This window comes from Leopardus geoffroyi, chromosome C1, assembly GCF_018350155.1.
Source record: "Leopardus geoffroyi isolate Oge1 chromosome C1, O.geoffroyi_Oge1_pat1.0, whole genome shotgun sequence".
Taxonomy (NCBI): Eukaryota; Metazoa; Chordata; class Mammalia; order Carnivora; family Felidae; genus Leopardus; species Leopardus geoffroyi.
In genome coordinates this window covers 21,713,235-21,733,616 of record NC_059328.1, presented here as the reverse complement: position 1 = coordinate 21,733,616, position 20,382 = coordinate 21,713,235, and the positions used below count along the sequence as shown (strand labels likewise).

Here is a 20,382-nt window from a genome sequence, read left to right as displayed (position 1 = left end):
CCTACATTAGGGGTGCCTGGGTGGCTCAGTCGGTTGAGCATCTGACGACGGCTCAGGTCATGATCTCACAGTTCGTGAGTTCAAGCCCCTCATCGGGCTCACTGCTGTCAGTGCAGAGCCTGCTTCAAATCCTCTGTCCCCCGTCTCTCTCTGCCTCTCCCCCACTCTCACACTTTCTCGCTCAAAAATAAATAAAACATTAAAAAAAAACTTACATTGGGGCGCCTGGGTGGCTCAGTCGTTAAGCGTCTGACTTCAGCTCAGGTCATTCATGATCTCGTGGTTTGTGGGTTTGAGCCCCACGTCAGGCTCTGTGCTGACAGCTCAGAGCCTGGAGCCTATTTCGGATTCCGTGTGTGTGTCTCTCTCTCTCTGCCCCTCCCCCTCGCTCACGCTCTGTGTCTCTTTTCCTCAAAAATAAATAAACATTAAAAAATAGAGAAAGGAAAAGGAAAGAAAGCAAAGAAAGGGGTAAACTAAATAAGGGTGCTGATGCCAGGCATGGCCAGTAGGTGGCAGCAGCGTCTGTGACATGAGCTTGTCCTGCCTCCTTTCCTCAATTTCTTCGAAGACCAGCTGTTTGGCTGTCTTCACGTGGGCGAACATAGATGTATAAAGGAGTGTGTGCCCCAGTGGGAGGTGTGTGTACAAAGAAGTGTGTGTGCATGCCTGTGGTATGAACGCACGTGTGCATGTGTTGTGAGCAATATGTATACAAGTGCCAGGAGTGAGTCTGTGTGAGAGAAGAGAATGTAGCCAGCGGTGAGAAGCAGTGTGTGCATGAGGAGGATGTTTGTGCACAATCAGGTGTGTGTGTGTGGCCTCCAGGTCTGTGGGTCTATTTGCATGTGACTGTGTTGTGTGTATGGACCCCCCCCCCCCCCCCCCGCTCCACTCCGTGAAACACCTCTTAACTTTTCAGTCCTGGGCCCCCGGAACATCTAGCGAATCCTGCAACCAGGCACACAGTGGCGCACACCGCACACGCCCTTGCAGAGGGCTCTGGGATCACCTGGGAGCCGCTGGGGTTTCCCCTGGGGAAGGAAGAACACTCATATGTTAATTAATAGGATGGGGAACCATGGGTGATGTTCTTTACCTCTTCTTTTTCTTATCAGGTTTCTCAGTTTTTCTAACGAGCATCCTGTAATAACCATAAACACTGGGGGGAGAAAACCCACCTGTGTACCTTTTCATGGGTCTTTCCTTTCCCCTTAGGGGTGGCAGGGTTCGCATATGTCTGGCCATGCAGGCCAGCGGCTTGCACGAGGGGGCCCTGACAGCAGCTGTGGGGGGATCTAACCAGGGCAAAGGATCGGTACAGAGCAATCAGAGAAGGCTTCCTGGAAGCAGAGGGAAGTGGAGCGGACCTGGAAGGGTGACGAAGCTGGCACATGACAATAGTCTGCCCTGCCTGCTGCACTTTCTCAGAACTGCCTGCCCTTGGGCTGGGCCTCGGCCGTTCTCTTCCCGAAGTGCGTCCTCATCTCCCTCTGAGAGAGTTTGAGGTTGCAGGCAGGCAAGACTGAAGTTAGATTCCTAGAATCCCCCATTGGGAAGGGGCATGAGAGGTCATCTGGGTTTTTCAGGCAACTGGGAGCTATTGAAGGTTAAAGGCAGACTGTGCCCCCCCCATCAATAATTCTGTGCCCCGCTTACCACGTACAGCTGTTGGGTCACTGGGTCTTCCGGAGAGTCCTGGTACGTTAGCTATAATAATTGTGCTATTTTACAAAAGAGAAAGTGATGCCCAGAGTGGTCGTGCAGATGTGCTTCTCCTCAGGCCATACACAAAGGTGAATAAAAACCTCCACACCATGTACTGGGGCACCTGGGTGGCTTAGTCGGTTAAGTGTCTGACTTTGGCTCAGGTCATGAACTAGAGGTTCATGAGTTCGAGCCCCGCATCGGGCTCTGTGCTGACAGCTCGGAGCCTGGAGCCTGCTTCGGATTCTGTGTCTCCCTCTCTGCCCCTCCCCTGCTTGCACTCTGTCTCTCTCAAAAATAAACAGTTTTTTAAAAAATCTCCACCGTGCACACTTAAACACTAAGGTGCTCTCACACATGCTGTGCAATCTCTCTCTCTCTCTCTCTCTCTCTCACACACACACACACACACACACACCCTTCAGAGCAGTTCTTCCTGGCCTCAGTGGGAGCTCTGGGCAGAGGTGCCAGACCTCTGTGAAGTCTTCCGCACCTGAGTCCCTGTCTGTGAGCCCCTTCCCCATGCTGGGCAGTCCGCAGCCCTGCCCGTGCCCCTGCCCAAACGGCCTGCAGCTGTGCGGGGGTGAGATCCCAGTCTGGGTCAAGGCTGCCCACCTGCATTGGTGCTCATCACCTTGACACAGCAGGCCCCAGGGTGGGCAGCCCCCGCTGAGGCTATGGGTCTCTGAAGGGAGGTTGCCTCAGCAGGGGAAGGGGGGAGTCGGGCTCTGGCGCCCTCTTGAGGACCTGATCACACCTGGTGGGGAGACGGATCCTGGAGCAGGAATTTCCCTTCCAGAGAATTACTTATTAACCATCAGCAACCATTTGAGGTGGGGAACATTGAGGAGGTAGAGGTCTCCTGGGACATCAAACCCCATGCCCAGGGCTGCCCTGAATGTACCCAGAGGAGGTTTGGGGCTTCTATGGCCAAAAGGAGGGCCAACAGGACAAGAGAATGGAACGGAGGTGGGAGTAGGGTGGAGAGAAAAGGAGGGGGAGCTAGTGGGAACCCCAAGAGGCACGTGAGGTGGGCAGGACTCTGGAGGACAAGGGACTTAGATTAGGGGGTGGGCCACAGAGAAGAAGGAGGAGCCAATCTGGAGGGTTGGGGGAGAGGGGGCTCCTGGAAGCCTGCTTTGGTTTGGGGCATGCTCTAGGAAGTAGCTACAGCTACCTTGTGTATGTTTCTCTCCCATCAGATGGTTTTGTTTTGTTTTGTTTTGTTTTTTAGATTTTATTTTTAAGCAACCTCTATATCCAACGCGAGGCTTGAACTTACAGCCTGAGAACAAGAGTTGCATGCTCTACCAACAGCCAGCCAGGCCCCCAGATGGGGTTCTTAGGGACAGTATTGCAGCTCCCTCCGAGATAGTCCTGAGCATAGGACTATTCACTCATTGTGAGCAACCAGGTCTGTGTCACACACACACACACACACACACACACACCACCACCACCCCCAGACTAGCTGCCCTCCCCCCATGAGGGGACCACAGAAGGTCAGCAAAGAAACAGCCAGAGATGTGGACACCGAGAATAGTGCTTTTCTTTATTGGGAAAACAGAAGGTTGGTCCTTGGTACCATGATAGGACCTGGGATAGGCAAAAAGCCAGGTGTATGAGTCAAGCTTCATTTTGACATGCCTGCCTCCCTCATCCCCAAAGCAGGGCAGCTCCAACTACAAACACCAGACCCCCAGGCATCCTTTCCTCTGCCTTGGACAAATGCCCAGTGGTTTTTACCAGCAGATGTCTGTTTCTGGGATCAAGGAACAGAAGGGAAAGGTCTCTGTTCTCTCCCAGCATGTCAGAGCCCTCAGAACCCATCAACTCCTACCTCTGTCCCTCCATTGTATGAGGCCCAGAGAGGGACAGAGGCCTGCCCAAATATACATAGCAGGAAGTGGAGGACAGAGTCAAACCCACGTTCCCTGTCTCCTGGCTGGGGACTTATTCCAAGAGGAGATCCTGGAAGATGAGCCCCATCAGGTGGATGTCACCTGCATGGACACCTGCCAAGGGGCTCCATCCCCATGACTCAAGTGTTCTGGCCAGAGGGCCCAGGCCGGTGCCACCTAGGGATTTTTCATTCCTCCCAGACTGTGCCTCCCTCTTAGGTGCCGGAGAGGGCAGTCTTGGTGAAGACAAAAGGGGACACCTACGTATAAAGCACTTGGGGAGAAGACGTCCTCTTGAAAATTCCCTCTCCAATGCATGCTGTCCCATCTCCTGAAACTCGAGGAGACGGTTAAAAGAGAAAGTTCTTTGCTCCTGACCCACCTACAGCATTAAGAGATGTGGGTCAGAGCAGGTATAACCTAAAATGTTAGATCACATTAAAAGCTCCACTGTTGAGCATTTACTCTGCATCAGATGCTTCATTCATCCACTCAGGAGAATACTGTGTGCCGGTTACAGGCAACATTTGTGTGACAGAAACAGACAGGCCTTTTTGTAAATCTTCACAACTTCTTGTGTTGTCATCCACGACTGAGGAAAGGGGCTCCAAGGGTGAAGTGACTTGCCCAAGGTCATACAGCAAAGTCATAGCAGGCAGCTGAAAAATCATAGAACGAGCAAGCCTTCCAAGGCAGAGAGGGAATGGATGGACAGAGGGACCTGCCAAGGTCAAGGCAGTTTCTTGGGAAACTGGGAAACTATGACTACCTCATCACCTGCCCAGGTGATGAGACACAGAACCCAGCACCGGGAAGGCTCCGTCTGTGACTCTGAGCTGGACACCCGTCCAGTGCCCTCTGAGTAATCAGTTTCCTCGTGGGAGGAAGGTGGGGAAAAGCAGAGGAAGTGAACTTGACCGATCTAAGATGGGATCCTAGCTGGCGCAGCCATGGGCAAGCCATGTGGCCTTGGGCAGGCCACTCCCCTCGCTGAGCCTCAGTTTCCTCATCTGTAACGTAGGGGTAATCATTGTAATAGCGCCTACCTCATAGTCATGCTGTGAAGATGAAATAAATTACCCATGTAAAGCGCTTGGAACAGAGACGGGGGCTGTGTATCACACACTATTCTTGCTCTACTGGCCTCTCGCTGAGGTGGGTGGGAGAGCACTCTGCACCAGGTGGGGGGCTCATGGCCGGCACTGCTGATGGGGCCAGAACCTGCGCAGCACCCAGCCCAGCGCTCTACCACGTCAGGATAAACGAAGGCTCTCACCAGCCCCTCTGGGCCCCATTTTCAACTCCCAAGCTGCCTGCTGCCAGAACCCCACAGCGGGCTGTGCTAGTCCCCAGTCTCCTCCGGTCCCCCAACATCTGTAAGCTCGGAGTTGGGGTCGGGCCCAGGCCCTCTCTCCCCACACTCCCCGGAGCCGCCAGCACCATGTGCTCAGTGCCCAGGAATGAAAAAATAATAAGGAATACATAAATGACAAGAGAAAGTTGTGTGTAGTGCTGTGTGTGAGTGCTGGGACCATGTTCTGGAGGTGGGGGTGGGAGTGGGGTCACTCCCTAGGGGTTTGGAGCCTCTGAGCTGGTTCCCAGCCTGGATCTGCAGTAGGTCCAGGCAGAGAAGGTGGCCAGAGGCCAGGCTAAGGATCCACTGCTGAAAACAGAGAGGCTGGCCTTTGGGCAGAGGCCTGGTGGGGGCTCAGTCTGGACTGTGCTCCTCCAAGTCCTCTCAGGGCCCTGGGGGCTTCCTCCACCTTGAGGAGCATTTCAAATTCCAAGCTAAGCAAACCTCCTTAGACAGCTGCCTCTGACTCCCCACTATTGTCACAGAATAATTCTGTATTGGGGGCCTACTATGTGCCAGGCACTTTGGCAGGCACCTCCCTCACCACATCCCTAGTCTTCAGATGGGGCTCGTGGAAGTGAAGTTACCTGCCTAAGATCATACTGCTGGCAAGCGGCCAAGAATCCAGCAAAACCAGGACTCTTATTAGAGACTGAACATCATACTAGAGACTCATCCACTCCCTCATCTTAGAGCTAAGAGAAAACATAAACTCAGAGAGGGCAAATCCCTTGCCTAGGTCACACAGCCAGTTAGCTTCAGAGCTTTGAATCCAGATTTAGGCCTTCCCAAGGCACGTAGGAAACTCAACTTGAAGGCTCTGGTTTATTCCCATCACCCTCCTGCCCTCCCCACCTCCAATCTCTCTTCTATGACACCTGACATTATCCATCATTCCCTCCCCCCCGGGAACGCCCTCCTCCTCCAGTTTCCATGGCAACACATTCTCCCCATCCTCCTCCTGCTTCTCAGGCAGCTTCTCACTCTCCACTGTGGTTCTTGAGCCTAGAAAGCAGGGGGATCCCCAGGGTGGGTCCCCCGTCTCTTTCCTCTTCATTGCTGTCCCTGAAAGCTCATCAACTTTTCCCTCGAGGTCTCCAGCTCTGACCTTGTGCTGCAGCTCCACTTCTAGGTAATAAGAGCTACTTACCATGTGCTAAGAGCTTACCTGTGCTCTGGACCCCATCTATACATTAACTCATTAAATCCTCACAACAACCTTGTAAAGGAAGTCCATTCTGCAGAGCAGGAAACTGAGGCACAGAGAGGGAAAGCCAAAATCTGACTCCAGCTTTCACCACTACTTCTATTACAAGAAAAGATACGAAATTGTAGGGCATTTTGAAACCAGAAGCAAAAACTTGCTTCTACCTCCTGAAGAGAGAGGAATGGAAACCTTGGGGGAAATCAGACCTACTTCACTTTTGAGAGCCCTGTGATGATCTAGAATTACACTGTCAATTTGGAGCTTTAAAATGCATCATGCACGGTACATTTTGAAATGTGAAGATTTGGAGAGCTTCAGGAGGAACAAAAGTTCATGGAAAATTGCCCTTTTCCTTCAGATTTTTCCATTTGGTTTGAAGTCTTCGAAAATCCTCATCCCAGGGTTCCAGCAATTAAGGCTCTTCTATTTCAATGATGCCTGGGCTTCACCAGAACCTTGGACCCTGGAGTCCTACTGACCTGAGTTCTGCCACCACTAACAGGCTCTGTGACGGAGGGGTGAGTGGATTGACCTCTCTGAGCCTCTTGTGTAAACTGGGCTCTCACGAGGATCGGATGGGATAATGTTCATAAAGTGCTTGGCTCAGAGCCTGGCACTCGGAAGGGCTCGGTTAAGCCCCATGCTTCAAATGCACACAGCTTTTCTCAGGTTTACCAAGCACCGGAACATTTCCATGCTTTTGCACATGCTGTTCCCTCTTCTTGGTAGCCAACTCCTACTCTTCCTTTAAGATCCTTTGACTGACTCTTTTCTCTTCTAGAATTATTATGAATGTGTTTTAGTATAAAGCTAGGAAAGGCACTTCCCTACAACAGGCACTCTCCCTGGGGCTTGCAGTCACTGCATGCATCACACTGAGATGCAATGATCTGTTCATGCCTTGTCTCCCAGCATGGGCTTGAACTTTCTGAGGGCAGGGCTGTATCTGACTTATTTCGAAGTCCCAGTGCCCAGTGTGCACAGCCCCTGGCGTGATGTCGATTTCAGTATGTTTGCTTTACCCTAGATGCACCTGGCCTGGACGCAGCCTCTGCTGACCCCAGGACAAATTTGGACAAATTTATGTATGAGAAGTAGTAAAGAGCAGTCAGATCTGTTACAGCCATAGGAAGTGGCAGTGAGCAGACCCAGAGCAGCCTTGAGAGCGAGCGGAAGGGGACACAGTCCTTGCAGAGAGAATCAACAGCCCTGACTCCAATGTCACCTTCTTCAGAAGTGTTCCCCAGTTCCTAAATTGTCCCCTCTCTGTGACATCTCTCAAAGGCATTAGTAAGAGGAGTCCCATGTGATGAGGAGCGCCCCACCTTGCTGATACACCCCCAACCCCCATTCAGACACAGAAGTCTCTATGGTCACTAGGCACTGTCCTACATCTTCCCGAGTGCTACTGGAGCCATTTGCTGGAGGAAGAAAATTCCCAGGTCTGGAGCTTCTGGGGCCTCACCCTGAGAAGGGGGCTGTGCTTTGTCAACTAAGGGCATCCCTATCCCTAATGTGCAAAGCTCAACCTGGTGCCTAAGCCCGCAACCTCCTGAATGTCAGTTCAGCCCCTGCTGGAGTGACAGTCAGCCAGACAAGGGAAAGGCTTTTGTTCCTAGGAAATGACTGTCAAAGAGAAAGAGAAAAGAGGTATCTTGTTTCCTTTTTTTTTTTTTTTTTTTTTGTGGTTTGAGACAAAGACGTCAATTTCTCTCCATCTGTCCCAAAAAGGGAAGAAAGTTAATTTGTTTCTACAAGGATGTCAGCTCACTGCTTCAATAGGGAGTCAGGGGTGTGTGCGCCTGTGGGGGGAGGGGGCGGGAGAGGCGATGGAAGCACGGGGGAGGCTCAGGGAACAAGGACAGACCCCCATATTCAGGAAAGCAAAGATCTGGGAATGCCTGAATAAAATGCCAAACACATTAAGAGAAAAACCTCTATGCCTTGCTCGGGGTGGACTCGCCCTCCGCAGCTTGAAGGGGGCAGCTGGGATAAGCGGGGGGGGGGGGGGGGGGGGGGGGGGGGGGGTGTTGGCTGGGAAGCACACAGCATTGGAAACACTGGACACACTGGGCGCAGCCAGGGGTTGGGAGAAGGGAGAGGATTTCTCCTGGAGGTCCTTACCAGACACCCAAGACTGGGAGGAGAAAAATCCACATTGGTGCTTCAGATGCCCCTATCCAGTCCCAGGGTCCATGGAGCTCTAACTAGCGCGGTCCTCCGTCCTCCGGTACCTGGGCAGAGAAGTCAGGCCCCTGGGACACCGCCCCCCCCCCCCACAAGCGTCTGTCCTCCGGTTTGAGGACCTAATGTCACAGTGGAAGTTCCCCAGCCTCGCCTCTGCCCGCCCACCGCCCTTGGCTCAGAGGCTGACTTGTAGCTCTGGTGTTGGAGCTGCAGGACCTCCTTCTTAGCCCCACAGAGCTCAGGGCTGGAGACCCTACCCCAACTGAGGCCCTGCCTGAAGCCGCTAGCCCTGCTCCACTGTCATGTCCCAGGGCCCACTGGCACAAAGTGCTGGGGACACTACGTCACTGCTGAAGCCATTCCAAGAAAATGGCTGTCAAGGACAGAAAAGGTATATTCTCTCTCCCTCTCTGTTTTATTTTCTCTTTATTTATAAAGTCCAGTTGGACCTAGGGCTCGGCAAGCCCCGACTCTTGCTAGAACTCAGGGCTTGGGACTCTACCCCAAGGTTGAGGCGCCCACCCCCTGCACACAGGCCCTATCCTATCTCATGACCCAATCTTGAGCCGCAGGCCGCCTCACTGTCTTGTCCGTCCCCCTCGCCCCCAGAAGAGGCCCGGCCCCACCACACAGAGACCCACTCTTGCAGCCCCTTTGTCAAGCCTCCAACTCTACCACTGCTCCCTGGGTCCCGGGCCCAGTTCTTCAGGTCCCAGGCCAGCAAGCCTGCTCTGGCCAGAACCGGAAGCTGGCTCACCGCAGAGGCCCCGTTTGAGCCGCCGAGTCCCAGAGCCACAGGCCCTGCTCCACCAGGGTCGCCAGCTCTTCGCACCCAACACCAAGCCGACCGCGCCCCCACCCAGCCCGGAGGCACCGCCCCACCGCCTTGCCCCGTGCCCCGCCCCACACCCGAGGTCCACTCCGCGCCCCCTCCCCCCCCCCCCCCCCCTTGCAGGGGCTCCAGTCTCTCGGCCCCTGCCTCCGCTCCAGCACGGCCCCCTTCTCCAAAACAGGGGCCCTGTTCGGCCCCACTCCGCGTCGCGGCCCCGTCCCCTGCGAGCCCGGGGAGTCGGCCAGGTCGCCCCGGGGAGTGGGAGGACGGCGGCGGGGCCGGCCGGCGCGGTCACGCAGCCGCCCCCCCGCCGGGACCGTCGGACGGGGTGCAGGCGGTGACCCGTTCGCGGGCAGTGGTTTCGCGGGCGCGGCTAAAGCTGCTCCGCTCCGGGCGGCCGCAGGGCATCCGGCAGAGCTGGCGGAAGCAGCGCTTGAAGTTCTCGTCGAGGAAGGCGTAGAGCACGGGGTTGAGGCTGCTGTTGGCGTAGCCGAGAGCGATGCACAGGTGCAGCGCGGCCACCACGAGCGGGTCGCGGCGGTCGATGTCCACCAGCGTCCAGACGATGACGAAGATGTGGATGGGCGCCCAGCACACCACGAAGGCGCCCACCACCACGAGCACCATGCGCGTGATGCGCCGCAAGCTTCGGTCCTTCTCCTTGGAGCCCGAGAGTAGGCGCACGCTGCGCAAGCGCAGCAGCATCAGGCCGTAGCACACGGTGATGATGAGGATGGGCACGACGAAGGCGAAGAGGAACACGCAAATCTTGGTCACCGTATCCCAGTACCAGCTGGGGCTGGGGAACTGGAGCGTGCATACCACTGCCCCGTCTGCCGGGGAAACAAGGAGAGACAGACAGGAGGTGAAGGTTGTGTGGGCCTGAGCATACCCTGCCTGCTTGCTACCCTTCTTGGTTTGGTCAGGTCCCACGCCTCCTCCTGGCCTTTGCTCAAGGTAATTCTTCTGTCTGGAGTGTCTTCTTACACTTCTGTACTTGATGAACTCCTACTCATCCTTAAAGACCCCAGCGGGATTGGCCCTAATCTAGGAGGTCTCCTTTCTATATTTTCTTCCAGTCCCTTCCAAAGCCTCTACATCCATGGCCAGCAGTAATCATACAGTTTAGCCCAAAGCCCCCAAATGCCAGTTGTTGTGAGAACTCAAAACACCCTACCCATTTCCAGACTAGCTGCAATGGGGACAATACTGCTAAGATTGACCTAGAGAGCATGAATTAAGAGAACTCAGGCCTTACTAAACCTGTGGTGTGAACCTGGGCAAATTATTCAGCCTCTAGGAGAGCTTCCACAAAGTAGGACTAATAACAGTACTTAAACCTCACAGGGTTGTTGCAAGGATTCAATAGGCTATGGCATGTGAAACATTAGTACAAGGTGGTTCAAGCTCTTGGTGTAGTCACAGGGCAGAGGGGCAGATACATATAGGAGTCCAGAAGTCAGGGCTAGGTCAGGGAGGCAGATCTCAGCTTAATGGCAAGAAGAGCTGACTGCTAGATTTGTCCAGAGGTGTACCCAGGGTGGAATGAGCTCCCTGTTCCTGGAGTGTGGGTGTGGGCTGGATGAGCACCTTAGTGGATGTTTTGGAATTCAGAAACAGGCCTGAGACTGTCCTGGGGAGCTCCCAAGATCTCTTGGAACTCTGGGATTTGAGGAGCCATGCTGTGGACTTGGATCCTGAGAGTTGTAGAAAGGTGCTGGGGATCCACAGAGGGAGTCCACCGGACAACAGGATGGCAGGACCCCCAGGGATGACTGAGTCCAAGGACTTCATTGTGCAGATGGCAGAACAAGGCTCAGAGAGGAACAGCACTTGTCCAAGGTCACACAGCAAGCTGCATACAGAACCAAGTGCTGAGTGGGGAGGATGTGCAGGGGATGGAGTGCAGAGAGAGGAGGCCCATCTGGTCTGACCCCTAGCAGGGCTACAGTTAATGGCCCATAAACTGAAGGCTGGCAGTGAGCAATGGGGCCCAGCTGCTGAGTCAAGACCAATTACAGGGAAGCTGTATGTGATGGTTAAGGTGGTCAAAAGGCCTCCCACCAAACCTATTCCCCTTCCACCCACAGCACGACCCTCTGCAAACCTCCAACTCAGGGGCCAATGGGAGTAACAGATATAAGGGCAGGAGCCTTGGGTGCTAGGCCAAGTTCCATCAAATGCCTAGCCACGTGACCCTAAGTAAGCCACCTGACCTCTCTGATTCTGGATGTATCCCTGCCTTGTCCTGAATATTTTACACATAGAGCCTCCTCTCAACACCCCATGATACAGTGTGGCTCAGATAGGTTAGTGACCAAGGTCTTTAACATGGTTAAAACTACTTTCTATCCCACTTCCTTATGTCAAGCAGGAGCCACATAACCAGCTATCACTAGGAGGAGATGGGCCATAACGTCTAAATGTTGGCCATACTCTATCACTCCTTCTCCATATTCATCTGCTGGCCAAATGCCAGCAGTGGAGGATTCCAAAACCATCTTTAGGAGCCTGGGTTCCTGAAGAACTGTGGAATAAGAGCTCCTCCTCCTCTGATTCACGTTAGACTGTGATATGACTGAGAAATAAACTACACTGTTAAGCACTGAGCTTTGGGGATTGCTTGTTACAGCTGCCACCCTGACTGATAGAAGTAGTTACTAAACTAGTTACCATTTTTACTCTGAGGGAATGTACCTGTTATTCTCTAACGGCCATTCTCTAGGGCTTGCTTTGGTCATCTGGGCCAGTGGTTTTCAAACTGAGGTGGAAGGGCATTTGGGATGAGATTGTAGATCTTATGGCCTCCACTGCTCCCTGGTCAGTGACACCCTCACCCAATTGGCCATCCATCTCCCTTTAAGCCAGTCATCCACACACTCCTGGCCAGCTGCTACATCCCCATAGATCAACCCTCCACCATCCCATTCATAAATTTCCGTTGGCCAGCAACCCATCCGACCACTGACCAGTCATCCGTTGTCACAATAGTCAACCATTCATGTCCAATTGGTTGACTACGCACCCTCTCACTAGCCAGCCACCCACACTTTGATCAGCAATCCACACCTCTACTGGTATGGAGCCAACTACATCCACTCTAGTAAGTGGCCTGCATACCCACAGGGGCCCCCATGCTGCCTTCTGTGGTCAGTGGCTGTACCAAAGCTTCCTCACTCACTCACCCCGGGGGCGGGTCACGGCCATGACCATGATGGGTACACCAACACCTGAGGCCAGGACCCAGATGCAGATGTTGATCAGCTTGGCCTTGGCAGGTGTGCGGAAGTCCAGGGCCTTGACAGGGTGGCAGACAGCAATATAGCGGTCGACACTCATCATGGTGAGTGTGAAGATGCTGGTGAACATGTTGTAGTAGTCAATGGAGAGCACAACCTTGCAGAGCAGTTCTCCAAAGGGCCATGTCTCCATCAGGTACTTGGCACTCTGGAAGGGCAGTGTGCTGGTGGCCAGTGCATCTGCCAGGGCCAGGTTGAAGATATAGATGTTGGTGGCTGTCTTCATCTTAGTGTACCTTAAAAGGAAGTGCGTGTGTAATTGTCCCCATTTCACAGATTTCAGTTTCACATGAGACTCAGAGGAAATGATTTGCCCAAAGTCACACACAGAAGGTCAGTGGCAGAGGTGGGACTAGAACCCTAAACACTCTGACTCAGCATCACTCCTTCTCACTATAACAGATGCAAAAGGATTTCTCTGGCTGTGGGTGACTTTGGCAGCAAGTATTTTAGGAAAAAATCCTTTGTCATCTGAGGGGTACTAAGCAACATGGTTAAAAACAAAACTGGGCTCCAGAGGAAAACAGGTCTAGGTTCTAACCCTGCTTCTACTAGTTATTAACAGAGGGACTCTGGGCTGGTAATTTGAACTCTCTAAGCCTCAGAGTCTGTAAATTGTAAAAAGGGGGTGATGCTTTTACCAACCTCATAGAGTTCATAGATCATACAGCACGTATCCCTGAGCCCAAAGCATGCAAGGGCTCACTATATGATAGTTATTATTCTTCATATGTGAACAATGAAGCTGGGGACTATACCAGAGTGACCTGACCCTCTGGCTTCTTCCACTGACCTTTTGGAAATATGACTGGCCAGCTCTGAGGAAGGGACTCTGCCTAGCAGACTGGCTGGGGCCTTGGACCTCCTGGGATGCCCTGTATGGTGGACCAGGGCTCCCAGTCCTTCCTGTGGTTCCTTCCAGACCTTCTTATCCCCATGCAGCTGGACTCACCCATACATCCAACCCAAGGCATGAGCCCTGGTGTCCAAGCCAAATGTCTGCAACTAAGCCTTCCTGCACCTGAAACATCCCTCCATGATCTACGCTGCCATGCAGCTGCCTGCACCACAGCTGCCCGCTTGTTTGGCCTACATTTCCGTCATGGCCCTCTCTGTACCAGGGCCTGTGCTGGGCACAGGACATCCTGGGGGGGGGGGGGAGGGGGAGCGGGGGCTGCATACACTGAAATACTGTCCCAGTGCAATGTGATCGGCGCAGAAACACACAGGTACACCGAGGCAGGGAATAGGAGTTCTTTCATGCCCCTAGAGTGATCTGAGAAACCCAGAGAAGGGTTGCACGAATGACTCCTCAAATTTCAGAGCAGGAAGAGCCCTTGAGAGATTGAGGGAAAGTGATTTTATGCAAGCATGGTCCAAGGACTCCCTTCAGAATTCCTAGAAGTAGACTTGGACCGCACCTCAGACCTACTACAATCTGAATCTATGGCACCCAGGCCTAGCAATCTTCATCTGTTTTTTTTGTTTTTGTTTTTTTTTTTTTTTTAAGTAAGCTCTAGGCCCAACATGGGGCTTGAACTCACAACCCCGATATCAAAAGTCACATCACATGCTCTACCATGTGAGCCAGTCAGGTGTCCCAGAAATCTTTAACAAGCACCACCCGCAAGTGATTCTTATGGGCTCTAAAGTTTGAGAAACACGACGTGGCCTAAAGCCCATCTGGAGAAAAGACAGGGAAACTGAAGCCCAGAGAGGGGTCATGGCTCACCCAAGATCACACAGCCACAGTGGCAGAGCCAAGGCGAGAACTTAGACCTCCTGACTCCCAGACAGGTGCTCTCTTTCCACTCTGCCCCAAAGGTGGAACCACACTGCCTGCCTCCACCCCTCTAGAAATCCCCTGCTACCACGCTGGCCCTGGGTACCCAGGACACCGTTGTGGCAACTGTGAGAACGTGCAATGAATGCACACTGAGTGCCCCCAATGTGTTTTAAATGACGGAATTAATTCGTATCAGCGAAATCTCTTCCTTCATGAAGGGACTGATTTTTTTCAGTTAAAAAAAAAAAAAATGGACTCTCTCATTGTCCTCCAGGGCCAGCATCTGTCTCACTCTCTCCCCGAATAGCTGTCATTTGCCCCAGGGCTGGAGAAGCAGAAAGTTTTGCTCAGAGACAGCAGAATTGCAAGTCTCGGGAAGCCTGTCTTCAGCGGGGTGCGGGATCACAGCTGTGTGGGAGGCGGTCTCAACCCCACAGCTGACTCGTCTAATTTCGCTTCTTTTACGCAGAACAATTAGCGGCTGTTCTTTGCCTGCTATTTTGATTTGTGAGGATCCTTCAATTCCCAGAGGGGGCTGGGATGCTGGGAAGTGGGTGATGAAGCTGCTGTAGCTGGTCCAGGCAGGGCTGAGTGGCACCGCACTGACTGCTGGGCAGAGCCCCAGAGGCTCCCGTCCTAACCAGTGCCCCCACATCCTCCTCAACTAACCGACTGCCAAGCCTGGCCTTACTGGCCTCCTGGGACAAATCATGCCGTTCTCCCTCTCTCAACCCCCCCCCCCCCAGGAGCTCCCTGGGGTTCTCTCCGTATTCCATGAACTGGTTCCTACCACCTCTCAGGGCCTCGGCTCCCAGAACTTTCCCGTTGCCAGATGTGCCCCGCCCCCACCCCATTGGCCTCTCTGCGGTTCCTTGGGGCACAGCAAGCCCATTCCCACCTCAGGTCCTCTGGACTGCTCTTCCTTCGGCCTGGAACCCCACATTTTGCATGACTTGCTCCTTCCCTTAATTCAGGACTCTATTCGAATGTCACCTCCACAGAGAGGCCACGCCTGGCCGCCCTGTCTAAATACCCCTCTCCCCACCATCTCTCCGTCTCCTTAAACTGCTTCATTTTTCTTTATAGCATGAGCCACCACCTGACTTACACTTCTTTTCTCTCCGTTTGCCTCTCTCACCCATGTAATCTCCCCGAAAGGCAGGGGACTTGGTCCATTTTGTTCCCTGCTGCATGGCTGAGCATACCAATAGCACCTGGCAAACAGCAGGCCCTTGATAGACATTTGTTTGCGTGCAGGTCTTAGTCCAGGCTCTCACGGAGACCATGCAGCCTCCTCCCTCCCCCACAATTCATCGTCCAGGTAAGTCAGGGTGCTCACTACAAAAGTAGATTTGCTCAGAATACTCTACGGCTTATTACTCTTCCACGACTCTCCATTTCCATCTGGATGAAAATCAGACCCTTCAGACTGCATTCCAATGGGGTAGACTCCTTCCCCATAGTGCCTTCCATGTCCCACCAGATCTGTAGTTCCTCAGATGCCCAGTCTAGCATGTCCTTCCTGCTAAGGAAAGCCACTGTAATGGTTTGGTGGGAATCCTTCCAACACACACACACACACACACACACACACACACACACACACAGATTTTTATAAAATTTTATCTTTGCCAATGTAATGCAATTACAAATTACTTTGTGTAAAAAAGTCATATAGTACTATAAATGAAAACAGGTTCCTAACTCTTCTTTCCTGCTCCCCAAAGGGAACATTTTTAATATGTTTAATTATTCTTCTAGTGATTATCTCCATAATTCTAAGTAATATGCATAGTTGGCTATTTCTTAATTTATCAGTTTTAGACAGTATGTGTTGAAGTTTGTATCAGTTAAGCCAGGCTACAAAGCAGTAACAAATATTTCAGTGGCTTCACACAATAAAAGTTTATTTCTTATCCTTTCAGAGTCCATGCAGTGTCTCCAGGACAGCTATATTCCATAAGGCAATGCCAGTTCATTTCAGACTTGTGGCTCTGCCATCTTAACCCAAGTCCTCCTTGATTAACACAGAGGGAAAAGAAACAGCTGCAGGTGACTGACCAGAACTAGTCACGTGGCCCCACCCAATGACAAGGGGTTGAGAAGTACAGTCTTCTATGTGCCCAGAAGCAAGGAAAACCAGATATTAGTGAATACTAGTAATGTCCTCCACAACCCCTAATACACTAGATGAGTATTAATTCTCTTACACTACCCAGCTCCACTTCCTGTCTCCATCTGTTCAATATAGTTTTATCACAACTTCTAAATTTTTAGTTAAATTAAAATCTGGGGTATAATATCTCTTTTTGGGGGTTTACATTCTTACTACTTTATAGATATTGCCCATTGCTGAACCAAATGGTATACTATAATTAAGTTTATTTCTCGGTACATATTTTTGGTTTTCCTGGAGTTGACAATTGCCTATCTTTTCCTCATTTGCTTAGTTCTACGTACATATTGTGAAATCTCCTCAAACATTGCAGCAGACTTGTAAAATGCTTTTTCTACACAGTCACATAATCTATCAGTTCCTTTTGTTTTGCTAGTGACTCACCTCCTGGAATCTTCCTCCTCCCTTTTAATTTGGGACTAGTTGCTTTCTAGGCCAGCTGCATAGCTGTCCTCCTGTGCTGAAGAGCCTGATTCCTGGTTTGCAAGTCTTTTCTATCTTGGATAATGCCCTCACTTTAGTGAAACACCTCTTCTAGTCACTTCCTAAGAAAGGACACATAGGAAGTAAAATTTTATACCCTTTTTATACCCATTTACACATGTCTGAGAATGTCTTTATTCTATCCTCACTTCTGATTTGACTGTATATGGAACAGTAAGTTGGAAATAGTTTTCCACCAGAATTTTGAAGGCATGGCTCCCTCATCTTTTAGCTTCAAGTGTTGCCCCTGAGGTATCTGAAACCATTCTGATTCTTGGTGATGTGTATATAATCTGTTCTCTCCACCTTCAAAACATTTAGGGTCTTCTCTTTATCCCTGGTATTCTGATATTTTGTAATGAGATGCCTTAGGGTGGTTGTTTTTCATTTGTATTGGTCCCTCTCATTCTGAAGATTCATGTCCTTCAATATGAAATATCCTCACTTCATATCTTTGATAATTAACTCCCTTCTGCTTTCCCTGGAATCCCTAGAAAATTGTCAGTCAGATATTGGGCCTTTTGATTGATCCTTTAATTTTCTTATCTTTCCTATTTTCCATCTCTTTGTCTTTTTGGTACATCCTCTGGGAAATTTACTTTTCATTACCTCTCAACCTTTCTATTGACTTTTTTATTTTATTTTGGCTCTCATGTTTTATTTTCCCAGTGTCATTTCTCTTTCTTTTATTATTTCTTTTTTATATAGCATTTATAGCATCCTATTTCATGGATACAATATCTTCTCTTATCTCTCTGAGGATACTAATCATTTCTGTTTTGTATTTTCTTCTGCTCACTGCACTATTTGCTTCAAACATTTCTATTTATTTATCTACTTTGGCCTCCCTCTTTTATCCTGGAGACTTCCTTCAAATATCTAGTGATATGTGACTAAGGTTGATCTTTGAGTAAAGCACTAAATAACTAATTGGCAGCTGTGTGTGTGTGTGTGTGTGTGTGTGCACATGCGCACATGTGTGCATGTGTGCATCAGTGTGGGGCTCCTGTCAACTGCTGCGCCTCACTGTAGGGGGACTAAGCAGAAACCAAGCTTTTATATTGGGAAACATCTAAATATCAATGTCAGCATGTCTCTTCTCTGGGACCTTGAGAAAAAGTCTTCTAACCTCCTGCCTGGGGAGCATACTTCTGGCTGTCAGGATTATGGTAGCAGAGCTGGAGAGGAAGTCTGTGGATCCCCCACTTTCCATTTGGCACCTCACTCTGATCCTTTCTGTGTCTGCTGGGCCCAAGTTCAGAGTTCCTCCAGTTTAACTTGAGGCAAAAACCCTTAACCTCCTGCAGAGTGGAGCATTAGTCACCTGACTGTGCAGGGTACAAGAGTGGGGGGCCTAAGGGTCTCAATGCTCCCTCTATAGATAATCCATCCCCTGCGCCTGTTTTCAGCCCTATACCTCACCCCTGCTCAGCCTGGCACTACCCTTCGAATTGCTCTGCATCATCCAAATATGTGTTGACATCTCTTCAGGAACATAAACTGAGGCACAAGAGATGAAGTGACTTGCCCACAGTCACACGACCAGTAAGGAGTAGAGATGGTATTTAATTCATGCAGTCTAGTGCCAACATGTGGTAATGACTCTTCTATACTGCCCTTTAGTGCATGTTACCTTCCTTCCTGCCCCGCTCCCCTGCCCAGAGTTAGTGAAAAAGTCAAGGAATGTGAACTCACTACAGGTTGAGGTTTGTTCACTCTTCCAACAGGTAGATTATTGATTAATAATCAAGCATCTGGTATGTTCCAGGCACTGAATAAGGAATACAGGAGTGAGGACGACAGTCTAGTTTCTTGAAATTTATGGTCTCAGGGAGGAGACAGACATTAAACAAATTGCTGCACTGATTAATGTACAGTTACTCACTATTATGGCTCTACCATGAAGAATAAGAACAGGGTATGGTCATGGACACTACCCAGAGGGAGTGTGAGGGGGGTTTGTGGAAGGAATCTGGCTTCGATTGGAAGGTCAACAGTGGCTTCTCTGAGAATGTGTGCTATGAACTGAATTATAAGAGACACTTGAAAGCTTGCTCCTCTCTCCCTCTCCTTCCCCTGCCCTCTCTTCTTGCCAAATGAGGACACAGCAAGAAAGTGGCCACCTAGAAGCCAGAAAAAGAGCTCTCATCAGAAACTGACCATGCTGGCACCTTCATCTTCCATTTTCAGCTTCCTGAACTGTGAGAAAATAAATTTCTGTTGTTTAGGCCAACCAGTCTATGGTATTTTGTTATGGCAGTTTGAGCTGATTAAGACAAGGTGACATTTCTACCAGGTTGGAAAGAATAAGGAGTCAGCCATGTGAAGATAAGGAGGTAGGTTGTTTTAGGCAGAAAGAACAGCATGTGTAAAGGCCCTGTGGCAGCAAAAAGCTCAATGAGCTGCAGGAAAGATCAGAAATTAAGTGTGACTAAATGGCAGTAAGCCCAAGAGGAAGCAACAGAAGATGTAGCAGGAAGTCAGCAGGGGTCAAGTCATGCACAGCAGGAAGTTTGGATTTTATTCTGAGTGCAACAGGAAGCCATTGGAGATTTTAAGCAAGAGAGTGATGTGGTTTGATTTGTGTGTGTTTCTTAAAAGATCACTTCGACTACTGTGTGGAGGCTAGATGAAGGGAAGAGCAAGACTGGGTGAGAGACTGAACTTCCTAGAAAGATAAATCATTTACTGCCCCACCCCTCAAAACCCTACTGTTGGTCTCTAATTTTTTTCCTATTTCAAAAAGCTGTAGATATGACATTAGATCCTTACCTTATGCCATATAAAAAATTAACTCAATGGATGAAAGACTGGGCACCTGGGTGGCTCAGTTGGTTAAGCATCCAACTGTTGATTTCAGCTCAGGTCATGATCGCATGGTTCATGAATTTGGGCCCCGCATCAGGCTCTGCTCTGATAGTGCAGAGCCTGCTTGGTATTCTCCCTCTCCCTCTCTCTCTCTCTCTCTCTCTCTCTCTCTCTCTCTGCCCCTTCCCTGCTCATGCATGCATTCTCTCTCTCCCTCTCTAAATAAATAAATAAATAAATAAATAAATAAACAAACTAACTAACTAACTAACTAACTAAAAAAATGGATGAAAGACTTAAATGTAAGAGCTAAAACTATAAAGCTCTTAGAAGAAAATATAGGAGGAAAATCTACATGATGCTGGATTTGGCAATGATTTCTTGGATATGACACCAAAATCACAGGCAATAAAAGAAAAACAGGTAAACTGGACTGCATTCAAATTAAACAACTTGGTGCATCAAAGAATGCCATCAACAGAATGAAGAGGTCCCACACAGACTGAGAGAAAATATTTGTAAATCACATACCTGATAAGGGCTTAATATGCAACATATATAAAGAACTTCTACAACTCAATACTTTAAAAAAAAAAAGCAAACAACTGGTTTAAAAATTGGGCAAAAAACTTGCAAAAAATG

The 20,382-nt window shown here is 50.3% G+C and overlaps 1 protein-coding gene across 2 annotated transcripts in view; it reads right to left on the bottom strand.

The window, feature by feature from the left end:
* Positions 1–3,232: 3,232 nt before the first annotated feature.
* The window catches only part of OPRD1 (opioid receptor delta 1), a 38,234-nt gene continuing 21,084 nt past the window's right edge, over positions 3,233–20,382 (bottom strand). For both annotated transcript variants that reach the window (XM_045476350.1, XM_045476351.1), the window contains exons 2-3: positions 12,374–12,723; positions 3,233–10,021 (exon numbers count right to left, since the gene is read on the bottom strand). In XM_045476350.1, the coding sequence (XP_045332306.1) occupies positions 9,480–10,021; positions 12,374–12,723 (892 nt within the window). In that variant the 3' untranslated portion in view covers positions 3,233–9,479. The remainder of the gene's footprint in view (positions 10,022–12,373; positions 12,724–20,382) is intronic.